This window comes from Athene noctua, chromosome Z (genome assembly GCF_965140245.1).
Source record: "Athene noctua chromosome Z, bAthNoc1.hap1.1, whole genome shotgun sequence".
Lineage (NCBI taxonomy): Eukaryota > Metazoa > Chordata > Aves > Strigiformes > Strigidae > Athene > Athene noctua.
In genome coordinates, this window is record NC_134077.1 from 33,241,739 (window position 1) to 33,266,213 (window position 24,475).

Consider the following 24,475-nt stretch of genomic DNA (forward strand, 5'->3'; position numbering starts at 1 on the left):
CTGGGCTTTCGCGGTTGCGAGCACTCACTAGTGACTCCTTCCCCTTCCAAAAGGGCGGCACGCCTCACACACGCACCGCCTGGTTCCGACAACACGGGGACAATTCCCCCACCTACAAACCCCGCCTTCTTTCGGCCGAAATCCCATCCTTTCGGGACGCTTAGAGCGGCGCGGCGCGGGCCGCCCCTCAGCGCCGCCGGCGGGGCGGGGCGGCAGCGGGGGTGCCGTCAACATGGCGGCTCTGGCCATGGCCGTCGCCGCGGCGGCCGCCGGGCAGCAACAGGTAAAGGCCTCGCCTCGCCGCGGGGCCACCGCCTAGCCCGCCGCATTCGCCCGCCGCCCGGGGGGAGTGAGTCCTTTTCAACGGGCCTGCGGGGAAGCGGCCGATGAGGAGTTCCAGCCCCACAGGAGGTGTAGGGATAAACGTTAAAAGGAAAGTAGTAGGAAGCAGTGCAGGTTTTCTGGGCTGGCCTCAAGTTGCTTCATAACCTGAACAGGGGGTTTCACAATCTGCATTCTTAGCAGTGGTCACTTAGCAGTGGTTCCGGGTTGCTATGAATAAGAGTTGGCAATTTAAAAGTGTTATTAAGCAGATTTCAGAAGTTAAGCTAGTGCTTTTCTTGAACAGGATGAAATGGGAGTAACATGTCTAGCGTAAATTAAATGCTTATATTCGGGTAGGTAGTTGCTCTGACTTGTCAGAGTCTGACTACCATGAGAGGCAAGGCAATTGCCTTGATTTAGTACTGCAGTATGGTGAGCAGCCTCTGTTAAAGCAAGCTGATGCTGCAGTCTTCCCTTTTTTCTGCAGAAGAATGCTTTTTTGCATACAGTCATCAGCTTGCCATCACTCATTACTCCTGTTTTATACCTGTGTGACTTTAGTTGAATTGTGCTAGCGTAAAACTGAAGTAATGCTGTTACTCTGCACTGTGGTGTTGTCTGCTTAAAAATAACCAATGAACATTTAGAAAATAGTGGGTTTGAGTAATATTTGATTTTGTTGTGTACAGAAGGACAGCTGTGCCAGTACTACAGGTGCTGGTCGACAATTTCAGAATTGGAAGGTGAAAGCCAAACAAGCTAAGAAAGTTGAATTCATAAGAACTGCAGAAAAGCTAAAAACTCAGTAAGTTAAACCCTTTATTGTAAGTATATTTTCATGCTGTTCTGGAGATAACTCAAGGTTCAAGGTAAGAATTTATGGCAATGAAACCTTTCGGCTACTATTTCCTTTTCAGGAGCTCAGGCAGATTATTGTGGTTGTTACCATAGTTCAGGATAGCTCCGAAATGCCCTGTCTAATTACCATTCAATCAGTCATCCTCTTTAGTAAGCTGTTGCTGCACCAGAAACGAAAAAAAAAGTGCATGTGGCATAACTGAGTTGTGTTTTCCTGCTCAGCTGTGCTTACCTTTAAGGACCTAAAACCCTTAAAATGAACAAAAGGGGAATTGCAGCATCACCACAATAGCTTCCTCAGAGAAGATTGAAAGCACTTCATCTAGAATACCTAGGCCGCTGTTTAGGAAAGTGTGGGTTCAAGACAGCTTCAGGCACAGAAGTAGTGTAGATCTGTTTCCCCATGTCTTTAGTTAAAGTGCTGTAACAACTAAGCTGGCAGCTGAAAAAACAGGGAGGTTTCTTCTTGAGCTGGTGAGCTTTATCAGAAAGAGCTGATACAGCCACCCAGCTCCAGGAGAGGTTTGTAGTTGTGAGCCCTGAATGAACAGTGACAAAGTCTCACAGCAGTGTTTCATGCTGTCTGACTGAATCAACAAATCCTTGGTTACTCTGGATCCTAGGTTATGGCTCAAAAATTGACTGCTGGTTAATGTAGATGTTCGAAGCAGCTTCAAAAGAGGCTTCCCATTTAACTACAGCACATAGTCCTTTTGCAGTCATTGTGCTCTGAAGGCTTCTAGTACACTGTGTGGTGCGATTTGGTACTTTGGTTTGCTCTGTGAATTCCAGTGCACAGCAAAGCATTTGAATTATGAACCATAAAATGCGCCATAAAGGGATTTGAACCATATAGCAGCAATAGTCTGCTGAAGAACCAAGCTGCTACTGAGAGAGTTTCTTGGGCTGTCATTAATCTTGCTTAACATTGGGAATCCTACCAGATGTGTCTCTATTGTGTGCCACCCATGTCCTGCTGTTCTGATCTCTAATATGATGGCACCAAACTTCACAGGTGTGCTAAGGAGCACAGTATCTGCAGTCCTTTTTGCAGGTGCTGTTGTGTAGGTCAAACCCTAGTATACTGTCTGGCTGTAGTAAGGCAAAGCCTGTCCCACTGACTTGCACTCTAAAGCTTCTGACCTTAGAAAGCAAAACTCACCTATAGCTCTCCACACTATACATAAAGCATAGTAAGTAAGGTAGCAGTTTCAGTAAGTTATTTGAATGCGTAATGCACTTGAATTTGAATCTTCAGTTGCTGTAGTACTATTACTAGTGTTAAGGTTGAGGGAATATACTTGTTTGTGTTGTGGCTCCATCTGTGTGTGCAGCTGTGTCAATACAGCCTGTCTCTGTCCCTGTGCTTTCCAATGAAATTTTCATAAGGCTCCCTGGTAGCATACAGATAAAATTTCAGGCCATTTCAGTGTGTGAACCACTGCCTGTCAATGAGGAAGTTTCCTGGTTAACTTCTTTCTCTTGTTCAAGTTCTTGGGTTACTTCTGTGTGTAACTTATAACTGCAGAAAGATTTTGCTTGAAAACAACTGTAGGAACAAACGAGCGATTTCTATAAAATCTATCATAAGACAGTCCTATTGACACAGCCTCAGCTAGATGCTAACCTTGGAAAATCTTGGTTTTGCTAAGCATCCATGTCTTACTCAGTGTGGCAACCTTTTCTTCCAGGCTTGCAAATGTAGAAAAAGACAAAAATGGACATCTTTACAATAGGAAGAGTAATTTCAGGGTAGAATACATCATACTAGAGGAACTGGAACGTAGCATGACTGTCAGCAGGAAAACTGAAAGTAAGTGGGATTTTATTTGTGATTTTTGGTTGGGTTTTTTTAACTGTTGTTTAAAACAGTTTCATAATCAGTAGTACAGAGAGATCAGTTCAGGTGGATGGTAGATGCTGATAGAAGTGTGGTATTTCACTGTGTGTGCTGCTTATAAAGACAACTTCCACAGTTCATTTGCGAAATTTAGAAGCATAAACATTTTTGGTCTTCTGTGTTACTGTTTTCTTTTAATCTTGAATGTAACAGATACCACCCACAACAAATTTGGTAGAATGCTACTGATTCAGAAACTCTGAACCAATTTTGTGTGTGTATTGCAAAATCTAATGTAGTCTAGCTAAGGGACAATAAATATATACTTACCACGGCGTAAATTTTCACACACTGATTGCTGCCTTTAAATACACTTTTAAACAGTTCTGTGTTTTCATTTTTTCAAATTTGTGGGTAATGAATATTCATAGTCTATGTAGTGCTGCGAGATAGTACACAATCTGTCCTACAATATCTGTTCTAATTAAAAAGGGTGACTCCCCGGTCACAATACCTAGATTATTTCAAAAGTAATCAAATAAATTGTATTATGCCTTCTGATACAGAAGATCAAAACAAAATAAGTTGAAGGACATGTAGGGACAACTAAATATACACTTGCCTTACAAATTTGTATGTGTTTTAATGTGCATCTTTTAATTAAGGAAACTTACTGTATCCATTACATGTGGCAGTCCTTAAGAAAGTAACTATTTCTGAGGAATGACTAAGCAGAAAGTTCCAAAAATGTTCCAGTGGTGGTTGTGAGATAATAAAGAGGACAAAGATGAAAGGTGTAAAGCACTACATGTGAAATGTGAAGGAGTGTTAAGAGTATGATCTTTTAGGGTGTGGACTAGAACCCCCAGAATTCCTATTTACTATGTTCAGGTCTTTCAGCATGATCTATGTGCTTTTACACTTTATGTGGTCTCAGCAGGAACTAGTAGCATCATGTCTTAGCTACATGTTGTTTAGTTCTTGGACTCTGTTATCCATTCCTTAATCCAAATCTTTTAGGATAGAAGATAAAGCTCCTTAGTACCTAAGGTGCATCCAGAACTTCATCCTTATCGGTATTGTATTTATGGACTCATGAGGAGCCAAGTGGTAATAAATAAGTGCATGCTTGGAGTACATGAAAACATTCTACTTTAGTTAACACAGCAAGTAAATAAATCCTGTTGTAGTTGTACATTCACATATGTTTTCCAAGTTTGATTTCTCTTAATTGCTGAGTGTTTTGAGGCCTAGGTCAGAGTCTCTCTCAAAATTCTAGAGGAGGTGTCATCTGTATAGGCAATATTATCCAAACTCTGGTTACTTGATAAAAGGTTTAGAAAAAGAAAAAACAAAACAAACAACCCTGCTTTAATCTAGATACGGCTATTCTGTTGACCCCATTACAAATACGAGCTACGAATTTTAAAATATGTTGATGTTATGTGGGGAGATACATGGCCCATGCAGTTACAGTCATGTTAAAATGCGTTATTGCAGTTTCTCATGATCAGTCAGAATTTGTGTCCTTCTTTAGATGAAATCTGCAGTTTATTTTGGACACTTCATTGCTTTTGTTCTTGTATTTAATTTAATGCACAAACTCTTAGAACTATCTGCACCTTATTTTGTTTAACAGAAGCTAAAATTCTGCAGCAGCTATCAAAAATACAAAATAATGTGAAGAGACTTCAGCAACAATTGAAAGATGAGAAGCCTACACCAGAATGTAAGTCGTGATGACAGATTTAAAGACCGTTTTCCTCTATACACACATTTCTTGCAGTGCTGGGCCTATGATTCTCCTGCAGACTTGAAATATTTCTTCTCCAGTCTTGTCTGCTCTTCCAGGAATCTGGGAAGAGAAGAATGCAGAAATGTAAGAAATGGTGAAAGACCTTGCAGTTTTATGTGGAAACAGAAACTTGCTCTGTCTTTGAAGTGGTATGGGTTTGTTTCTTCAGGCTGTTGAAGTCAGGTATTTTCTGTATGTAACTCTTTGCCTTATGGAAAATAAGGTTAGTATTCTAGTGCCATTTAGATATAGCTCCCTTTCATCTGGTAAGAGGTTGCAGAGTAGGGTCTACAGGGAACTCACTTCTAGCTGTCCACATGGCTTGAAGTGTAAATTGGGATATTCTGTGTAAAATGCTCAAACAGCTTGTTCAGTTTGGATGTTCTGAAACTTTTAGGAAATAGGCACTGAAAGAACCATTTTCCTGTTACACGCTGGTACCTTGTGTGGAGCTCAGGTTGAAGTCCTCCTACTGGCTGAGGGCTTTCTGATGCTGGATAAAATGCATCTCACTTCATTTATTCAGTGTCTATTTTATAAAAAAATGTATTGTTGTCTTAAGCTGTCAGCAGAGATAGCAAGAACTAAGAGGGCATGAAAGTTGAACTAAGAGTTTTATATTCTGTAACTGTACCAATTCAGTTTATGATTTGTTAAAGCCAGGTTAGTTAAACTATGTGTTCAGTATGTGTCCACAGAGATGTTGTGCTAGTTTAAAACAGATTTTAAAACTTTTTTCTACTACTGCAAAACAGATCTTCTTTCTCAGTATCAGGAACGCAGCTTGCTGACAGTACAGGATAAAGTCTTACTTCAATGTTTCTTTGTCAGCTTTGTAAAAGTAGTGACCTGTACGTTAAATAGGATTGCTACAGCCTGGTATAGACCCAAGAGTTGACTGTGCTTCTTAAGTCACTAATTGCTTTTTTATAAAAAAACAAAGTGGAAACTCTTTAGGATAAGGCTGTCTTATTCTATGAATCAGTTGAAGGTTACTAAGAATTAGACTTGTTTAATGGAAATAAACATTTTCATTATTTGCATCCAATTAGCTAAATCACTGTGAAATCACACCTTTTGAATAAATGACAGTCTGTCTTTTAAAGCTGTTTGAGATGGAAATGCATGCTTTTTTGTAGCCTGAAATAAAAGTGTTCTGGAAGTCTTTGCAAGTGCCTACATTTCTGGATAGTGCTGAATTACTGGTAAATTCTGTAGACTTTTTAAGTTATATGCTCTTTTCTTCTTTTGATTTTTAGTTGTTGACAAGCTCAAGGAAAAGATGGAAGAAGTTGAAAATGCAATCAATGCTTTTAAAGAGGAACAGAGGCAAATGTATGTTTATACATGCTTCAGCTACAAGAAAGTGCTTTCATAAGACACAATGAAAACTTTGCATAAATCAACTATTCTTTTGATTTACTCTTTTGCTAGTGATTCCTGTGGTATGTAAATCAAAACTTAAGCTATCAACAATAGAATCTTGATAAACAACCTTTTAGAGAGGCTGCTTATATAGTTATTGCAGTGATCCAATGTTGCAAATTTCCTGTGAAAAGGCTTTTCAGAGAAAGCCTGCAGAAGAGAGTAGATGGTGGGGATTTTGTTGTTGCTGTTTTGTTTTTTTTAAGTGGGTGGGGGTTTTTCCCTTTCACTCCACTGGTGTCAGGAGGGGATTGAGTTAGTTTGACATAAATGTGTGCTTTCATTAAAAAGTTAACTTAATTCTCATTATGTAGCGCTTTATTACGGGATCATCACAACCTTGTTGTCATCTGTGTTACCATTTCAGTTCTTAATCTTTTAAGAATACCTTTTGTGTGGTATTGAACAATTCCAAAATTCATTTTCAGTGAATGAACAAGGAGTACTGGATTTTTTTGGTTACATTTCAGTGTTTGTTCTCTTTTCAGATATGAACAGCTTTTGAAGGAGGAGAAAACTACCGTTAATGAGCTCAGTGTCTTTGAGAGAAAAATGGAATTGTGGGCATTAGGCAGCTCAACAGAAAAAGTTTTGAAATTACCATCAGCCAGAGTCTCAGCTAATAAAACATTGGAAAGTCATCTAACTGAAGAAGTATTAGAGTTTGAAAGATTTCTTCAGCAAACAAGAGGGTGGCAGGGAGGCTGGGATGATTATGATCATCAAAATTTTCTGAAAGTATGGACAAAACATGAAGGAAAGCTGTCCTACATAGATGAAGCCCTTGAATATCTCTGTGGAAGAACAAAAGAAGATATTGAACAGCATAACAAATGGTATCAAGAATTTCTAATGTTACACAAAAGAAAGAACGAGGTAAAATAACCCCTCTAGGGCTTTTGTAGCTTTAAGAAAAAGGGCTTATTTTTGTATTTGCTTCTCTGGTGGTAGTGCTAGGTGGATTTCTGTTATAGTTCATGGTATATAACTGAAGTCTTTAGCATCCTCAACTTGCCAAAAATGTTTTGTCTTCAAGAATTACTAATAAGTGTAGATCTAACAGTGCACTGAAGTGAGCTGTGTATTGCCAAAGTGTATCACAAATGCTTCTGATGGCAGTGGTCCAGCAACTTAGATGCCGATCCCAGAGTACTAAGTGATCCTATCTGTCCCACCATATAGACAATATACCTATGCCGTACTGACATAGCGAATTATGATTCCTTCAAGATACACTGACATAAAATCTGAATTATAAAATAAGTGGAATTGTTAATTTGAAGAAAAAAATTAAGACCTGAAATATGTTTGCATTAAAAAAGCATATTACAACAACATTCGTAACTACACAAAGTTAATATGAATGCCATAACTTAAATAATTTTAGCAGGTACATATTAAACCTGCCTGTGTGATCCATGAAATAGGAAAAAAAAAGCCGACATGAGAAAGCAGACATAAATGCTTCCTTACCTTAAGTTTTGCCCTTAGTAGACTTTTAATTCCTATCTGCAGTATGTATCCTCGGAGCATATGTTTTCATCCAACCAAATCAACAGGAATGTGTAAAATTTTCACAAAAAACTTTTTTTTTTTTTTCCCTATGCTTTTCTCTTGCAGTCAGTTAAGTGGAAAGAAAAGCAGCAGCAAGAAAAAGAAAGGAACTTGAAGGAGAAAGAGAAGTCAGAAAAAATGCTCAGGGAAGAATGGCTACAGCATGAAGAAGCTCAGAAGCAAAAAGCAGAAGAGAGAAAAAGACAAGCAGCAATTAAAGCATGGAAGAAACAGAAAGCAACAGTATTTGCAATGGAAGAAGAATCACAATTAAATCTAGAAGAGAAGGAGAAAAAGCAACAAAAAGAACGCCAGCGCCACATGAAGTTACTGTTGGAAAGGTATACCTTGCAGAAGAAAGAAAACGGAGAACCTGAAAAGCTTGAAAAGGAGAGGAGAGAGGAAGCTGAAAAGAAGAGAACTGCTGCAGAAGAAATTACTAAATTTCAAGAGTGTGTGCGTAATTACGTCTCCATTTATGCATGTTGTTTTAAATTCACTTACTTCCTGCTATAATATAATCTGTTAATCTTCTTAAAATGCAAATTTCATTCATTTAAATCTATTTTTGATTCACTGTAACAGCATCTGTTACATACCAGAACCAGTATGAAACTTTACTTTAGACAAAGATGTTCCTTTTCCTCAGTATCTAAATTCTATGGGATTATTCAAGCCTGTAATGCTTTATACATATAGGTTTTATTTACTCCAGTGTGAAAATGTTCGTGAAAACCAGCTTGGGCTGCATTGTTTTCCATGCTATAGAAAACATCAGAAGACCTGATTGTCGTATGCAGATATGAAATAAAGACATGTCTGAATATCCTGCAGGTTTCAGTAGCTGTAAGGTCAAGTTAGATCCCAATGTAAATCTCATTACTGGAGAACTGGTATTATTGTCACCATTCACACTAGAGTTCATTTTTATAACTACTACAATCCATTTTTTTTAAAAAAGCTGTAACTAATTTGCTTGTGCAGGACAAGCTATAGCATGTAGCTACCTAGTGTCAAATTATTTCAGAACAACAAAAACAACTGTGAAATGGCTGCATATGTATTTTCATGCAATTTGTTTCATTTTCAAGGAAAAGTTTGCTTTTTCATTCGTTATACGTTGCAGGATATGTTGCAGGATCTACATAACCTGGAGCTAAGGATTGCACAAAGAGAAGCTAAAGTAGAGAAACGCCAAAAAGAAAAAATGCAGGCAAAGTTAAGAGAGAAGGTACATTACCTTTTTTATTTCAATCTGAAGTGAGTGTGATTTGGTTGTTTAAATAACCTTTTTCCTCATTGATCTAAAAACCAATTATTTTTACTTACCTAAATGGTTGATAAAGAAAAAAAAAAGGCATGCTTGTTATCATGAGATGAAAATGCAGCAGGCGTAGTTGTTTTTAAAAAAGGTGGTGGTGGGGGTAAAATCAAGTAGGAATTTATTTATCTCCCAGCAGTATTTATTCTGGGTAAAGCCTGTAGTTCATACAAATGAGCAGCAATATGGGTGGTAGTTTTTAACTTTTTAAATGGTTTTCTACTATTAGTAGAGCTAGGTTCTGGAAGAGTTTTGGCAACATTGTCTTGGTTCTTAATAGTTTAACCTTCTAAATTTCTCAAATTCAGTGAGAGCAAGCAGTTTTTGTCCCTCGTACTGATTTCATGTTTTAGCTGTTTCCTGAGATAGTGTGGAGGGAAAAGTCTGGCTAGTCAGCAGTGTTTTGTTTACTCTGCACCTATTCATACCATGATGCAATGAGAGTATGTAACTCATTCTGTGCTCAGTGAAAACAGACTTTTTTTTTTGCTTGTTTGATTCTTGAGGTCGAGATTCCTGTAGCTAGAGACCAGACCAGGTTGTCCAGACCTATGAAGGCCTGGGGGGAGCGCATGAAAGAGATTGCACCAAGAGCTTCAGAACCGCTTTTATATATTCCTCATCGGTAAGGGGGAGAACAAAGGATGTGTAGCATGATATAAATGCAATTAGGTATGAGCTCTTCATGCTTTTCTGCCTTGTTTTTAGAGCTATCCCAGCCTGGAGACAAGGGTTGTAGATGAGCACCTGCCCGTCTGTCGCAGGATGATGACTTCCTTGCCTGTGAAGCAGCCAGCAGCCCTCAGGAGTTGTCACAAGATTTGCTTGATGCAATGACCTGTTACCTTTGTATTTTGTGAGGGTCGGACTTGTAACGTCACCTGGCAGCCTGGCAGGGTTTGCGTGACGGCATGTATTTCCGTTTGCATTAAACGCGCCTTTGCCTGCAGGCCGCCTCCAGCCGCCGTAACACGAGGCGCGGCCACCGACCCTTCCGCGGGCCGCAGGCAGCAGCGCCCGCCGGGGCGGGGCCCGCCGGATGTGACGTCTCTGCGGGGTGGGCGGGGCGGGCGCCGCGCGTGACGCAGTCGGTGAGCGCCGGGCGCGGGCGGTGGCAGGATGGCGGCGGCGCCGTGTTCGGGGGAGGCGGAGCGGCTGGACTTCCTGCGGGAGCGGCATGTGCGCTTCTTCCAGCGCTGCCTTCAGATCCTGCCCGAGCGCTACTCGTCCCTGGAGACCAGCAGGTAGCGGGCTGGGCTCCTCCGGCTGCGGGCGGGCCGCCCCCCCGCCCCGGGGTCGGCGCCGCCCCGGGGTCGGCGCCGCCGGGCCCTGCCGCCCTCGGGCTGGCGGCCGGGATCTGGGCGCGCCCCCGCCGCCCTCGGGCTGCGCAGTGGGAAGGCGGGACAGACCCCGTTGCTTTTCGCCCGGTGCCCCTCGCTTCTCTCGCGGAGGCGGCGGCGCTGCCCTCTCGAGCGGGCGGGCAGCAGCGTTGACGGGAAGTCCCTCCTGGGGAGCTGCCCGCCCAGCCTGGCCTACCGCGGCAGCGGACAGGGTGCAGCACCGTGCCGGCCGCCTGAACGGCCGGGCTCCGTGGCGGTCGGGAAGACGGCGCTCCCTCTAAATCTGCCTGCTAGCAGACGGCTCCCCAAAAACACGAGTGGGTAGGGGTAGGGGTTTAGCCTGTGCTCGCGTAAAGTCCCCGATATCCACGAGTGACGAATTGTTGATCCCCTTAATCTATTTTTAGACCTGAGCTTCACTCTTCTAATCCACCATGGAAGCCGATTTTAAAATAAATTAATTAACCCCCTTGTAAGTCGAAGTCAGCATGCAGAAGACTCTTGTTTATGTAACAAATATTTGAAATCTTCATTGGCTACTGTAAGAGTTAAGATACCAGTGAAATGTGTTCCTCACTTTGGATTGGAGGCACCCTTGTCCCTGTAATGACTTCAGAACGCATTTCTTTCAGGTTCTTAAAGTCTTCACATAATGTAGTTACATTTGAGACACAAGAGGATCAATAATTTCATTATCAAACTGCGTGCACTTTATAAAAACTTAGAGACATGTAGAGGGTTTGATATCTTAACCAATTAAATCATATGCTTTTCACTTTGCAAGTCATGCTATAAAGAATGTTTGATGGCTTTGATCTAGTCATCGTTGCAAATCAAGCATTATTTCAGTTGAGAGTACAAACACTTGGCAAGAACACATAAGGACTAGTATGGATAGCACTGAACTGTGTGAATAACACATAATTTTATATTCAAAACAAAAGCTAGAAATTTTGAGTTCAGAGATGTAGATAATTCATTAAGAGCTAGCTGATGTATCAGTGTGCTTTGTCAGTTATTTTAAATGACAGCAGAGAAAGTTTAGTCATGCTCTACTCTTAACTCTTTCTAGGCATTAAAGTTAAAATAACATGCAGATGTGTTAGAACCACAAACGCAAAGAGCTAACCTTAGCCACACTGACATATGGAGAAAGGCTAAGGAAATGGGGTTTGTGCAGTATAGAGGAGGGAGGATCTGTTCAGTCTCCCATTACTGAGAAACTAGTTACAGGGAAAGATGGAGGTGCACCCTTCATGAGGAACGGTGGTGACAGGGCTCTGGGAATGAGTTTCTTCAGGGAAAATTGGTTGTAGGAAGATGTTTCTTTGCTGTTGGAGCAGTTAACCATGAATAGGTTGCTCAGTCAAGTGGTGGTCTCTCCCTTGAAGACTTGGCTTGTCAGGGTCCTGGGTTGTCTTATTTAAGACCTTGAGTTTTGCAGAAAATGGGACCAGGGATCTCCAGATCCTTGACAACCTAGACGTTTCTGTTCTGTGATTTACATTGCCAAGCAGTTGGAGATTGCCCCTGAGCTGAAACAGAGGCTTAAGCTTACATGGGGTCTTCCCCAATCTTACTGAATAATGCCAGTAATGCTAATTGTTTTGAAAACTCTTGAGAAATTAATGAGCTGTCTGAGCTTAGATTTAACATGTGGTCATGGTAGCCACAATACATTAAATAACCACTGCCCAGTGTAGTGTATATAATGACTGTGCAGCACTGAAAAAATACTGTTATCTGAAAATCGGAACTGTTAATTTGAAACTATTTCAGGATGCCTTAATTTCTGGCTAATGAGCACAGTCTAAGCCTTCAGTTAGAAGAAAAATCACGGTTATCTAAATTAATGCATTTTTTGAAGTCATGAAGTTTTTACTGAGCCAGAGGTTTTTCAGTTCTCTTACACTGTTTTTTAGATCAGTGTTCTCCAGATACACACACATGTCTGTTAACAAATTCTAAGTCGGGGATTGAACCATAAGCGCGTCATCCCCAGTTTAATCTTGAGGGTACTATGTTTACCTCTTTTTACAAGTTCAAGGTCACCGAGTTCATCAAGCCTCCTGAGCTGGTACTGCTGCAGAAGGAAATGTTCTTCCCTTGTTCCCTGCTTTTTTTGTGCTTCCCTAGTGAATTAGACAGGGAAGCTCAACCAAATTAAAGACAGACTTGTAACAAAACAAAACAATTTTTCAGTGACTTGATTTTGGTTCACTGCACTGCAGCAGAAACAACTGCATTTGCTGTCACCAGGCAGGGTGTTAGAGGATGAAATTTTCCACGCAGTGCTGGTCTTTTCTGTAGTTTGTCAAACAACAAAGGAGTAGGTACAATGATAAAGAAATTTGACTTCACGTGCTTTACTTGACTTACTGGCTCAAAGCCTTCATGATTGTTTTTGTCTGTAGTTAGTGTATATAGCATCAGCAACAGTATTTAAGTAGTCTGATAGTGTTTCATGGAGACTGATCGTCACTATTGTGAGGTTTTGCAGAAGAAAACCCTCCTAGTTTCTGAAGTCCTTCAGATTGTGGTACTTCATGGTGCATGTTGTAGCATGCTTAGTCAGTTTCTTAAATGAGTCACTTCAAATGCTTCCTGAACTCTGTTGAGAAATTGTGATCTTTGTCCATGCCTGGAGACGCAGAGCCCTGAATCTCATCAGAAATGTCTTTACTTGCTTTTCTTGAAGCAGAACTGTAAGATGAATGATACCTGTTGTAAGCTTTCAGTAGGTCAGTTAGTAAATTTCAGCTGTCAAGCTTTGATGCTTGACTTCCTAAATTAATACACATGACAGACTTGGGGGTTGTCTTACAAAGCGCTGTCCTCTGTGGAAATCAATGTATATAAAGTTTTTATGCTTCATGGTAAGGTGCTGCTAAGAGAGTTGTATTTGTTAGTCTTGGATTATGTGTCTTAATTTTTTGTGAGGCAGGATAGCATATGGAGCAAGGATGCTGTATTTCAGTAGCTGTATCAGGACTTGTTTCTATCAAGTGGTGCCAGATGTTCTTGCCCATATGTGAGTTCCAGCACACTGTATTGGCTGTTCCTTAGTTATGCCGGTACTGTTAACATGGAGAATCAACTCTAAATAAATAAAATTAAAGCTAACTATATGTAAAAGGACTTCTTACATTCATTTTTCTGATACATGTATTTTTAAGTCTAGATGAGATTTATTGTCTGTCTTGTGTGTACAGCCTTGTGGTTTTGGACCTAGTTTGCAGCAGTTTCTAATGCTGAAGTTGGCATGTTTGTGCCTGGTTGGAAGTGGCTTAGCTGGGTAACATAGTATGGAAATGTCTTTAAGTAGTTTCAGTAAAAGGTTGTCAAACAGCGTTTGTGAAAATGGGAAAATATACACAAGGTTTCAAAGAAATAATTTACTGTAGCTGAACAGTAAATTCTTTTTTTTATAAAAGTAGTGGTTTTGCTTGAAATAGTGGGTTATTATCCACAATTGGATTTTGGGTTGCACGGATCTGATCAATGGCAAAAGTGGATATAAGCCTGGAAGTGTTGATTTTGCGCATTGAAAGAATTTTTTCAGTAATCAGATGACTCAAGAGTTATCTTGTTCTATGTAGAAATACCTTTGTGTGCAACATACATTTTTTGGCTTTCTATACTCAAAAACTTTATTTATAATAATATAAAGACATATTTTAGAATCTAGTGGTTACAGAGTAAGTTTACACTTTCTTTCTGCCATGAATACTTGCAGTAATGGAGCTGTATGCTGTTGTGTTTGATTTTGATTTTTTTTTTTTTTGCAAGGCCTTTAGAGTTGCAGGGAGGGATTTTTTTTTGAAGAGGGAATGTTAATGTTCCAAGCAGATTATAGATTAAAACCTTTTGTGTGTAAGAGCATGCAAAGCTAAGAATTAAAGTAAAAGGTAGTGTAAAATCAAGTAACTTCAGCTTAACAAGTCCCCATTATTCAACTGGGTTGTGGCCACCCCTTGTGCTATATAATCCTTGATGATAACAGTTTTGAAGTAGAAGTTGTTGACTTAAGTTCTGCTTGTGAATGGCCACATGATGACTAGCAGCTGGTCAACCCCTTGAGGTTGCGCCATTGTATTGAAATGAACATATGGTGCATTGTCATTTGGCTGCTGTATTTTAATTAGAAGGATTCTTTTGGAGTTGTGTTTTGGGCTGACTCACATCACCATTTTTTTCTTTGATCTTACTGCTTGTGGTTCTGATGCAGAACCACATACAGAAATGATGTGGCTTTAGAGGTTTCTGTCCATATCTGTCGCCTCATCTTCAGAGGTGCCTACTATTGATGGCCAAGGTGGTTTACCAGTTTGTGAGGTAATTGCAAATTATAACTTAGTCTCCTAGGAAAAGATGGCATTAACTTTCAGTTTTCCTTAGCATGCTAAACTGTGGTTTCTGCCTGTGTAGCAGCTGTTTCACAATCCATCATCTTATGTAGTGAAAGGAGAGCAAGAATTTCAAGAAGAAGGATCAGCAGATGCAAGTGTGGGTGGCAAAATATGCATCCAGATAATTTTAATCTGAGTCAGAACTTCCAAGGTACAATTAACGTGAGCGTTTTCCTTCATAGCAAGTTATCTCAAGTTTCTAACCCAGTGCTGTTGCTTTGGTGCTCTGTTGGATCAAGTAATACAGCTGTTTCAGGGATCATGCTGTAAGCTAGGTGACTGTGATGGTTTGAGGTACAAACAAAACCCTCAAAGGTGTTAGTTAACAGGTATGGTAGCACATGTTTATGGAAGGAAATGAGCTGTGAGCAAGCAAGACATTCAGCATGCTAGCTACTCCGCTCTTGTATTAGATGCTTGGATTTGACATGCTTAATATCAGATGTTTAAATAAATTAGTCATCTAGACACCTTTATACCAGAGGACAAGAAATAAGTACCTCTAGATGGTAATTCGCCCTGTGTGCCTATTTATACGTTGATTACAAAGGAAGCCTTGCTGTTTGACACCTAACTTCTAAGCATCTGAAATTGGGTTTGGGACACAATGAGAGGCAGCTTACTGTAGTTCAGGGCCACCTTGCCCTTACTGCATATTTAGGGGATTGTTCATGTAAGAGTTTATCACAGGGAACTAGTGCTCCATATGTTAATAACCTAGTTTACTTTGTAGTGTTTTTTTCAGGAAGCAGGCCCTTAGGTTAATGTCTGAATTGGCATATTACTACTCTATAAAAGGGAGGGGTGGCTGATACGAAAAGCCTTGTTGAGACAAGAGGAATGTTTACAGTACAAAGAACATCATTTTGTCCAGAAGATAAATTTCATGCTTTCCGAGCTAGGCTCTATGTGTTGCATCACTGTCAAAGGCTGAGAATTCATAGATATTTCTGTTTTTGCAACTGTTTGTTAATTTCCCCATGATATTTATGGTGGGAAGTGTAAGTCTTATCTTTTTCTTTTAGGTTGACAATTGCATTTTTCGCACTCTCTGGTCTGGATATGTTGGATTCCTTAGATGTGGTGAACAAAGATGATATAATAGAATGGATTTATTCCCTTCAGGTCCTTCCCACAGAAGACAGTGAGTGAGTTTTTAGTTTTTTTATTGATATTAACATCTTTACTTTTGCTTTTCACCTGGGGAATAGTGGATGGCTCTTGGATTTTATACAATACAAGGTTGACCTTCCTGAAGTGCTGTCCTGATAATTGGACAATGATAATTGTCCCCTAATCCAGGCAGTGATGTTGAACAAATCCTAGAAATAGATCCCTCTAAAGTAATAAAGCTAGAAGTTTAGGTTTCTTATGTATACAAGGTGAAGCTATGAAATTAATTTGAAGACAGTATAAAATTGTATGATGAAGTTGCACCTTTAAGCATCTCAGAGGAGTGTTTCACCTGATTCTAAAAGAAACGAGTATGTTATGTAAGTATTACAAGTCTAATAGTGATTATATTGACTTCCACTAATTGTAGCTATGCCAGCAGCTCTGAGCACAGGTGTGGCTATTTGGAACTGCTTTTGGGAAATGGATAGTCTAAAGTTAAGAAGCTGAAAGGATAAACACGGTTCCTGCTATAAAAAGTAAAAAATTTGTTCCTTAGATCTGTGAAGGGTAAGTTTGCCTAAGGTTTTTAGAAGGAGTAATGCTGCTTCTTCTCCAAGCTGTCCTCAGATTGGAAGGTGCATGGCAGATCCGAGCCAGAGAGGGCGCACCCAGGAAGTGCCCCTTTCCAGGTGACTTCACAGAAGGAGAGGTGATGTTTCTGTGGGCTGGTTGGTATTGGCAATTTTTTCTGTGGCAGTACAGGTGGATGACTGATAGCAGTAAAGGGGGTGGAAGGGAGAGAGATGCGGGCGAGTCACTCCTGCTTTATGATAGGAGGTGCTGGCATGTTAAGTGCTGGTGTGAGTATAGCTCCAGGCTGATTGCTAGAGAAAAGGTAATTCCAGGTGCCCATCTCTAAAATCACAAACATATACTTTGTATGTTGGATGGTTGTAGAAAGAAAATGGTGTGTTTCCTTATAAGATCTAGTCTAATTATATGTTAAAAATTAGGTCTTTTCCCTAAAAGCAGTTTTACGAAATAAAAGCATTTTTATGAAATAAGCATATAGAAGTCAAGATTGCTGATGTTTGATTCTTATTCTGGAGACTAACAAACCATCAGATACACCCCAGGCATTAGTTCTAATAGATTTGTTTTCTCTTGTGTTGTATTCCAGGATTGATGATAGAAAATTAGGGGTTTGGAAAATTAGTCCCACAATGTTTTTAATCATGAAAAGGTTCCTGTCTCTTAGCATTAAAAAAAATTTCCAGGGTGTAAATGCATTGTTTCTAGGAGTTCCTCACTTTCTGATCTTTATCCCAGTCTTCAGGAGTTCGTTCTCAAAGAACAGTAAAGTTTGCAAGAAGAGATACTAGAATAGGCATTGTTTTTTTGGTTTTGTTTTGTTTGTCTTTGATAGTATGTAGTACTTCTCTTCAGTGGTTTTACCTAGCCAATGTTTGGAATAGTCCCATTGTCAAGAGCCTCCTAGGGAGGGCAGCATAAATTTCAGCATGCAGATGTAGAGGCTAACAGTCCAGGGCACAGCTGAGATGTTCTCCTTGTTTTTCTAACTATCACCTAATCATAAAACTACAGGAGAGTAGTTTTGGGGAGGGCACCTTCGGCAGCGCGTTCTGTGCTTTTAAGCAGTAAATCTCCTTTTCACCAGAAGAACAAACTTCCCTCCAAACCTATATTTTTATATCACATCTGTTCTTCTTAGGTTTTTATGCTTTTGGTAATAACACTACTATATCTGGTCACTTGACCTCTGAAACTTCACTATTTTATTCCATTTTTACTTCATCTAACAGACAACAGATGATGCAAAACTTTAAGTGATGCCAACAGCAGCAAGTTGGGGTATTGGATGACTAAATATGCAGAAGGGAATGTATACCCTTTTGTAATACATGCCTTCAATAAAATGTATTGACTTTATATTTTTAATCCTGGGTGTGTGCAACTTTACTCCCTCTTTTGGCCTGTTTGAGGAAGCAGCTAAATTCTAGTAGGCTGCAGTAGTGAAGTTTTTGCTTTCAAAATGCTCATGCACCTCTAGCTACAGAGAACAGTTGCCAGCTTGATGCATCAGAATCTTGCAGGTAAAAAACCCCAACCTTACTATGCTTTTAAAGAAACATTCTGTTGCAGCTTTTGTTACCTGCATGCTGATAAATCTCTCAGTGGAAAATTGTTTTTTAAACATTTAAATTATAACACAGTTTTATGATGTAGTTTCTGGAATTATTTATTTCAGGAATCTTGCCTTAAGTAAATACATTTGATACAAGCCTTCATTAATTTTGGCTCTGGACTGACAACCTATTAAAACTTAAATGATAAATTGGAATGTATTTTTACAGAATCTTGGGGTTTGTTTTTGACCACATTACTGGTTGAATTCCTAAAATGAGCAAAAAGAGAATTCTTGTAATTCTCATCAGAAAAAAAAAATTTCTCTGATGTTCATGTTTGTCCTTCTGAAGCTTCCACATCTCCATAGCACTTAATTTGATTTTTATTCAAAGCACTTTTTTAAGATGACAAATTCAAATCAATTTGAGAACTACTGCTACCTTACGGTCATTTTTCTGATCAATGGGAGACTTAATATCTGTTTATTTTTATCAATAACTATTACAGTAGGTGTACTGGTGGGGAAAGAATTTTTTCCATAGTAGCCTGTATGTTGCTCTGTTTTGGGTTTATGACTAAAATGAGGTTGGTAACACGCCAGTGTTGTAGCTGTTGTTGAGCAATGCCTGCACAGCATGAAGGCTGTCTCTTTCTTCCCCCTCCAGTGCCCCTTCTCCCACAGCAGATACAGCTAGGACTGCTGACCCAAACTGACCCAAGGGACACTCCATATCATCTGACATGATATTCATCAGTAGAAGTTCAGGGAAATGAGGAGAAAGGACATGATGTTTGTGGTTGTGGTGTTTGTCTTCCTGGGTAACTGTTAGGTGCGCTGAGTCCCTGGTTTCTGGGAAGTGGCTAAACACATGCTGGCTGATGGAAAGTAGTGAATGAATTCCTCCTTTGCTTTGCTTGTTCTTCTGGCTTTTGCTTTACCTATCAAACTCTGTCTCAGTCTGTGAGTCTTCTCCCCTTCTCTCTTATTTTCTCACCCTCCCACAGGACGAGGCTATGTGGGTGCTTAGCTGCTGTTCACGGTCAGCCCACTGCAGCGGGGCTTTACAAAACCTGGTAGAAAATTAAAAATTGGTGTTCTAGAATACTTTTAGGTAGAGTCTCATAATATACTGTGATAATTTTAGGCAACATGTTTGTATTTACTGGTATGTGATATGTCTGATGGCCAATGAAAACTTCAGTTCAGAGGTTTGTGGCCTTTTAAATTTTGGTATGAAACTAAAGCTTATCAGTGCAAAGTAAGAAAGCAAATATATACTCTGTGAACCTAATTGAAATACACTAAAGGAAGTTAAAGATTAAGGTTTGTCAGGATAGACTGTATTCTTCTGTGGGTTTATTGTAACTGTGATTCAAATTAATAATGTCCTTTTGGTACCATAATTTCAGATCAAGTGTTTTAGAAACTGCCTCAGTACCAATTCTAGTTAGGAGGGAATGCCATGTCACACACATGAGCTGACCCTCACACAGAAACCTACCATCCTTAGTTCATTGCTTTGTTTCATGGCTGTCTTCCGCTTATTTGAAGGCCCCCTGTCTTCTATAATTCTTGCAAAATAGTTTGGCTTTATATTCCATAGATTTTGGCCATTGTAACTTTTCCTTCACTTGTAGTAAATGCTCCATGTAGGTGCATGGCTAGTATGTGTTTTTGTTTTGTTTGTGTGTTCACTGCAGAAAGATCTCACTGGGTTTTAGAAATAAGTTGAAATCTGGAAATTTTTTTTCCTTTGGAGGAGAGTGGTGCTTTTTTACAAGCCTTACCAGAAACGACACATATTTAGACTAAGACATACTCTTTAAACTGTTAGTGAAATTGGGAAAGAGTTGACAGAAGACTCTGTTTCAACTGCTTTTTCTTAAGATTCTTGTCATGTAGGAGCCTTACTGTTTTTCCTCTTATAAATCAGCTTATGGACAGAATTTCAGATTTGTTTTAACTCTCTCAAAGTGCAACTTGTGGCGATGTGAGAAAGTTATATCCAAGTAGATTCCTGCAGGTCACATTTAAAACCAATTCAGCACTTAGGAGATTGAATTCAGAGCTCTGTACTTAAGTAATCTAATTATAGACAGACAGTGAAGGCACACACTTCTTGTCCATATTCATCCACCATTCTCCCCGCTAGCAACATTGGCACTTGTCTGACCCTGACTGAGAGCTGGTTTAGCTTGTTGAAGATTCCTGCATTTATTTATCAACGTGAAGATGCATGAAGAAAAGCGTTCATTTATTTATCTAACAGAAGGTTAGCTTTGTGTTGTGTTGGTGAACTGTGTTGGCTGGGGGTGCTAGTGCCAGGCCAGTAAGGGAGGGGGAAGAAGGTAGTGCTTTTAGACAGCTGGATGCTTCACTACCTTTGCTGTACTAAGAAATGGCACCAAAAAGAGAGATGAGGCATATTTCATTTGTGGGTCTGAACCCCCAGGACCTATGCATAGCAGACTGAAAACCATTACGCTACATCAGGGATCTAAAACTTTTTTCTGTCAAAGTCTGAATTTAGATTTATTATAATGATTCTTTCTTCTTTACTTGTGTCTGAGTACTGAAAAAATGGATAAAATGTCATTTACTGTTTTTCAGATCATTGTTACATGTGAGCTTTCAGGTTATGAGTTTCTGGAGCAGAAATACAAATTTTCTTCTGACATGACTTTCTTTAATGGCTACATTTTGAAGTATTTAGCTGGAGTATAATGGACTTCCATTTTAGAGAAATGAATTTTATGTCATATTGTAGTGCTTTGAATAATGGTTTTTACCCTTGTTCAGTAAGAATTGCTTATGCTTACTTTTATCCGGATGTACTGACTGTGTCAGACTGTGTTAAATCTGTGATTTTTTTTAATATTAATTTTATATATATATATATATATATATATATATATATATATGTAAGCCTGCTTTTGTATTTAGCAAAATGAGAAAAGCCTTGGAAGCAGAGGAGTGCACAGGTAACTGTAATGGGAAGAAGTAGTGGTAAAAGTTAACCATCTTCCCATGCAAGAAAAATCATAGAAGATAAATAACAAAAATGTCCAGTAACAAAAGAGCTCCCAGGATAAGCTGTCTCTGGCCATGACTTGAAGCTCTGTTACAAGTCTTTCTGTTACAAGGACTTTCTGGCCTACACACATAAGTAACATGGTTTGCTTCCTGGGAAAGTCTCAGCTCTTGATCTAAGTGTGGAGTCTTTTGGTTTGGGAAAAGGGTCAGTTTTCTTTAGTTCTGTTGTCAAATGTGGAAAGCTTTTTTCAACTTCAGTAGTCACGCAGTGATTGATGAAACATTTATTAGTTTTTGCTGTCCTAAGGTCTTTCAGAAAGTGGTTAAATATGCGTAACTCTAAAAGTGAACACTAGGTGGTACTATTTCATAACTGCAGTTACGCTTGATGCTTCAGCGGACTCTGCTGGAGCTGACCTCGTCCACAATATTTTACAAGGGACATAAACTATGGTCATACCCTTTTAATTAAGGTATGCTTGATTTCCAGTTCTATTTGTGATTCAGACAGGCTGTTTATGGTTAAGGACAATAGGCAATAGTTTGATTATGACTATTAAACCAGTAAGTAAGATAAGAAGTAGAAGTATTTTCCAGTAAAATAGTAAAACCAGCTCAGAGAAGGTGACATGATGTAAACAGAAAGACAGTGGGTTTTCCCTAATTCCCCTTTGGTTCCCATTTAGTTTTGAACTTGTATGTTCACAGGAGACTAAAGAAAAATTGGAGACATGACATCAATGTACCACAGTCATCTGGTTAGAAATTAGCTGTTTTCACTTCCTCTTTTAACACTTCCTTCATTAGCTCAGCAGTCTATTTTTTAATTCAAGAATTGTAACTAGAAATTTAGCAATTCACTTGTAATGCTGAAGGTCTAGGAAGCATCTGTTGCATGCATATTAATGACAATTTTTTTTTGTTTGTTTGGAGGAGGGGATAAAATTCCCTTTAAAGATTATGCAGTAGCAAGGGCATGGAAGAGCCATACTGTTCTTCTGTTTCATCGAGGAGCCAGTGTGTAAAGTTTAGGATGGGAGATGAGATGTCACTGGCATAAAGAGTCTAAATAAATTTTTAATCAATGATAGTAATACAGCTAATTTTAAAATTACCAATGCTGTTTTTTAGTTGGTAGCAGTTTAGTAGTACAACAAAAATTTTAAACTATTACAGGAAAATTGAACTACTAAAGGAAATAATAGATCCTGATTTCATTCATGCACTTTATTTTTAATGTCTCTCTCTCATAATAGCTGTCAAGTCAGAAGCCAGTCAAAGTGACCCACAAAGTGCACACTGCACTTGGTTTCATATTGCCATTTCTAGGGATGAATCCTTCCATCTAGCAACTAGGATCTGCGTTCTGTTTGACTGCAGAACTGTCCTAATTGTAGCACTTTTTTATTTGCAGCAGGCCAGAACAGCTGTGTGCTAGTAGGCTAACAACTGTTTACTGGACAAAGGGTTTTCACATTATTGTCGTTTCAAAGTGAATTTTGTAGTTTACTTAAGCACTTAAGACACAGATTTATTTTTAGTAAAAATGGGCCAAGTGAATGGTGATTTTTCCACAATGTCTCCTAGGAAATGTGGTATATAAGAAGTAGCAATTCTAGTTCTCCTCTTACTTATTCATTAACAGCATCATTTTTTAAATTGTGATGCTCTTTGGGCAGTGTCCTTCAGGATCTTAGATTAGTCCTTAATATTTATTGTGCTTTCCAGAACCTGTTGCAACATGAAATGCCAGTGTTTGACTCCAGGAGCTAACAGGCAAATGTCCTCTGCTGAGAAGATTTAGTTTATAACAAAATACAACAGTCAAACATTTTTTTTTTCTCCACAGTTACAGTTATCTCTGTTACAGTTAGCTCTGTTTTCTCTTTGTGGGTATGACTATAGTATACCAGTGTTTAGTGCAGGCTAAAATGACCTTCATTACACCTGTAGAATAATTTAAAAGTACTTTTGATTGAAAGGTGAAGGAAGTGGAGAATTACAGGTGGTTCACTCCGTGTATATTAGATCCAAAGACTTGTCTGATAGAGAAACTTGAACACTTTAACCATGTTGAAGTACTTAGACTAATAAAAGCTTCTAGTTTATATGTTTCATATGTGCGGAGTGTATTTTAAATTTAAAACTAACATGCTGGTAAATGACATCAGAACTGGTAGACCACAATGCATAGTGAAGTTTTTCAGGGCTTCCAGCATTATAACTATTCTTGTTTGATTAGTATGGGGCAATTTTCCCTAATCTCCATGAGGATTTTTAGATGAAAGGCTGAAGAGTTGAAAAAAAAGGGGGAGAGAATTTAAGAACAGCTAAGTGCTATTCAACTACCACACTCATTAGGCTTTTACTGTCAGAGGCTGAGGAGTAAAGTAATTGAGTTTTTGCCATGCAGAAGCAAATTTGAGCCCTGAAAACCTGTAGTTAACTCTAGATATTGTGTGGTGCACACTTCTGTATGCTACATGCTCAGGTACTGTGACACATTTAAAACATATTATACTAAATCACTAACAGAAGTATTCTGGTACCTGTGTTTTGGGTGAGAGAAATGGATTCAATTAAAAATTTGCCTTTCACATCACTTAACTATTTTACTCTGACAGTATTGAATTAGATCAGTGCTAGCTTAAAACTGCATACAGTTTGTTTGTCTGTCCTTATACATGTTGCAAAGTATCTTAAAACAATTCTGCTTAGGAACAGTCAGTATTATGAGGGAGGAAGTCAGAGGAAAAAATCTGTTAACTCTGGGCACTTTTCCAGGGGAGCAGTCCTTCTTTTTTCTATTTTTTTTCTTTTTTCTTTTTTTTTTGGTGAGCATGGAAGACAGTTCTGTGCTGATATGAACACTATATTTACACCAAATAAAAAAAATCTGTTGCTTTATCATTACAGCTGGATCAAGTTTGCTTGTGGTTTTGTTATTTATTTATTTATTAATCAGAGTGATAAGAAATTGAGTTTGGAAACATACTAAAAGACACATGCAAACTCTAGTAATTCTGTGAATAATCTTGAACTAACAGGTCTTGGTCTTGACTAGAGAATTATGGTTTATGACGTGTGTTTCAACAAAGCAAGTTAGTTGAGTAATTTTTTATCTCTTCCAGGATCAAACTTGAATCGCTGTGGATTCAGAGGCTCTTCGTATTTAGGGATGCCTTTCAATCCCTCCAAGGTCAGTTAAGAGTGTGTTTGTGTGAAATATTTTCAATTGGGCAATAAATGATCTTACATCTTTTTTTGTAATATTAACTGCATACTTATGAAATATCTGTCATGGTTTGAGC

The 24,475-nt window shown here is 39.1% G+C and overlaps 2 protein-coding genes across 4 annotated transcripts in view; both read left to right on the plus strand.

Annotated features, from left to right (window-relative positions):
* The first annotated feature begins 221 nt into the window (after nt 1–221).
* On the plus strand, nt 222–10,066 carry CCDC112 (coiled-coil domain containing 112). 3 transcript variants are annotated; one of them, XM_074932168.1, is made up of 10 exons: nt 222–283; nt 1,014–1,129; nt 2,874–2,995; nt 4,662–4,751; nt 6,077–6,152; nt 6,731–7,118; nt 7,863–8,252; nt 8,923–9,027; nt 9,624–9,742; nt 9,826–10,066. In XM_074932168.1, the coding sequence occupies exons 1-10, from the start codon at nt 233–235 to the stop codon at nt 9,854–9,856; spliced, it is 1,488 nt and encodes a 495-aa protein (XP_074788269.1). In that variant the 5' UTR covers nt 222–232; the 3' UTR covers nt 9,857–10,066. The 3 variants fall into 3 exon arrangements, with proteins under 3 accessions (XP_074788269.1, XP_074788271.1, XP_074788270.1); XM_074932170.1 differs by having other exon boundaries at nt 8,935–9,027; XM_074932169.1 differs by lacking the exon at nt 9,624–9,742.
* A 127-nt stretch (nt 10,067–10,193) lies between these two features.
* PGGT1B (protein geranylgeranyltransferase type I subunit beta) overlaps nt 10,194–24,475 on the plus strand; it is a 40,899-nt gene continuing 26,617 nt past the window's right edge. Inside the window, 3 exon segments of the mRNA XM_074932490.1 lie at nt 10,194–10,361; nt 15,892–16,010; nt 24,296–24,363. Coding sequence (XP_074788591.1) covers nt 10,237–10,361; nt 15,892–16,010; nt 24,296–24,363 — 312 coding nt within the window. The 5' untranslated portion in view covers nt 10,194–10,236.

Bases quoted from the DNA above. Each gene is read 5' to 3' on its own strand.
- CCDC112 (XM_074932168.1), top strand. From the start codon at position 233: ATGGCGGCTCTGGCCATGGCCGTCGCCGCGGCGGCCGCCGGGCAGCAA. The intron at 284-1,013 runs GTAAAGGCCTCG...TGTTGTGTACAG, and splicing joins CGGCCGCCGGGCAGCAACAG to AAGGACAGCTGTGCCAGTAC. The intron at 8,253-8,922 runs GTGCGTAATTAC...TATACGTTGCAG, and splicing joins TTACTAAATTTCAAGAGTGT to GATATGTTGCAGGATCTACA.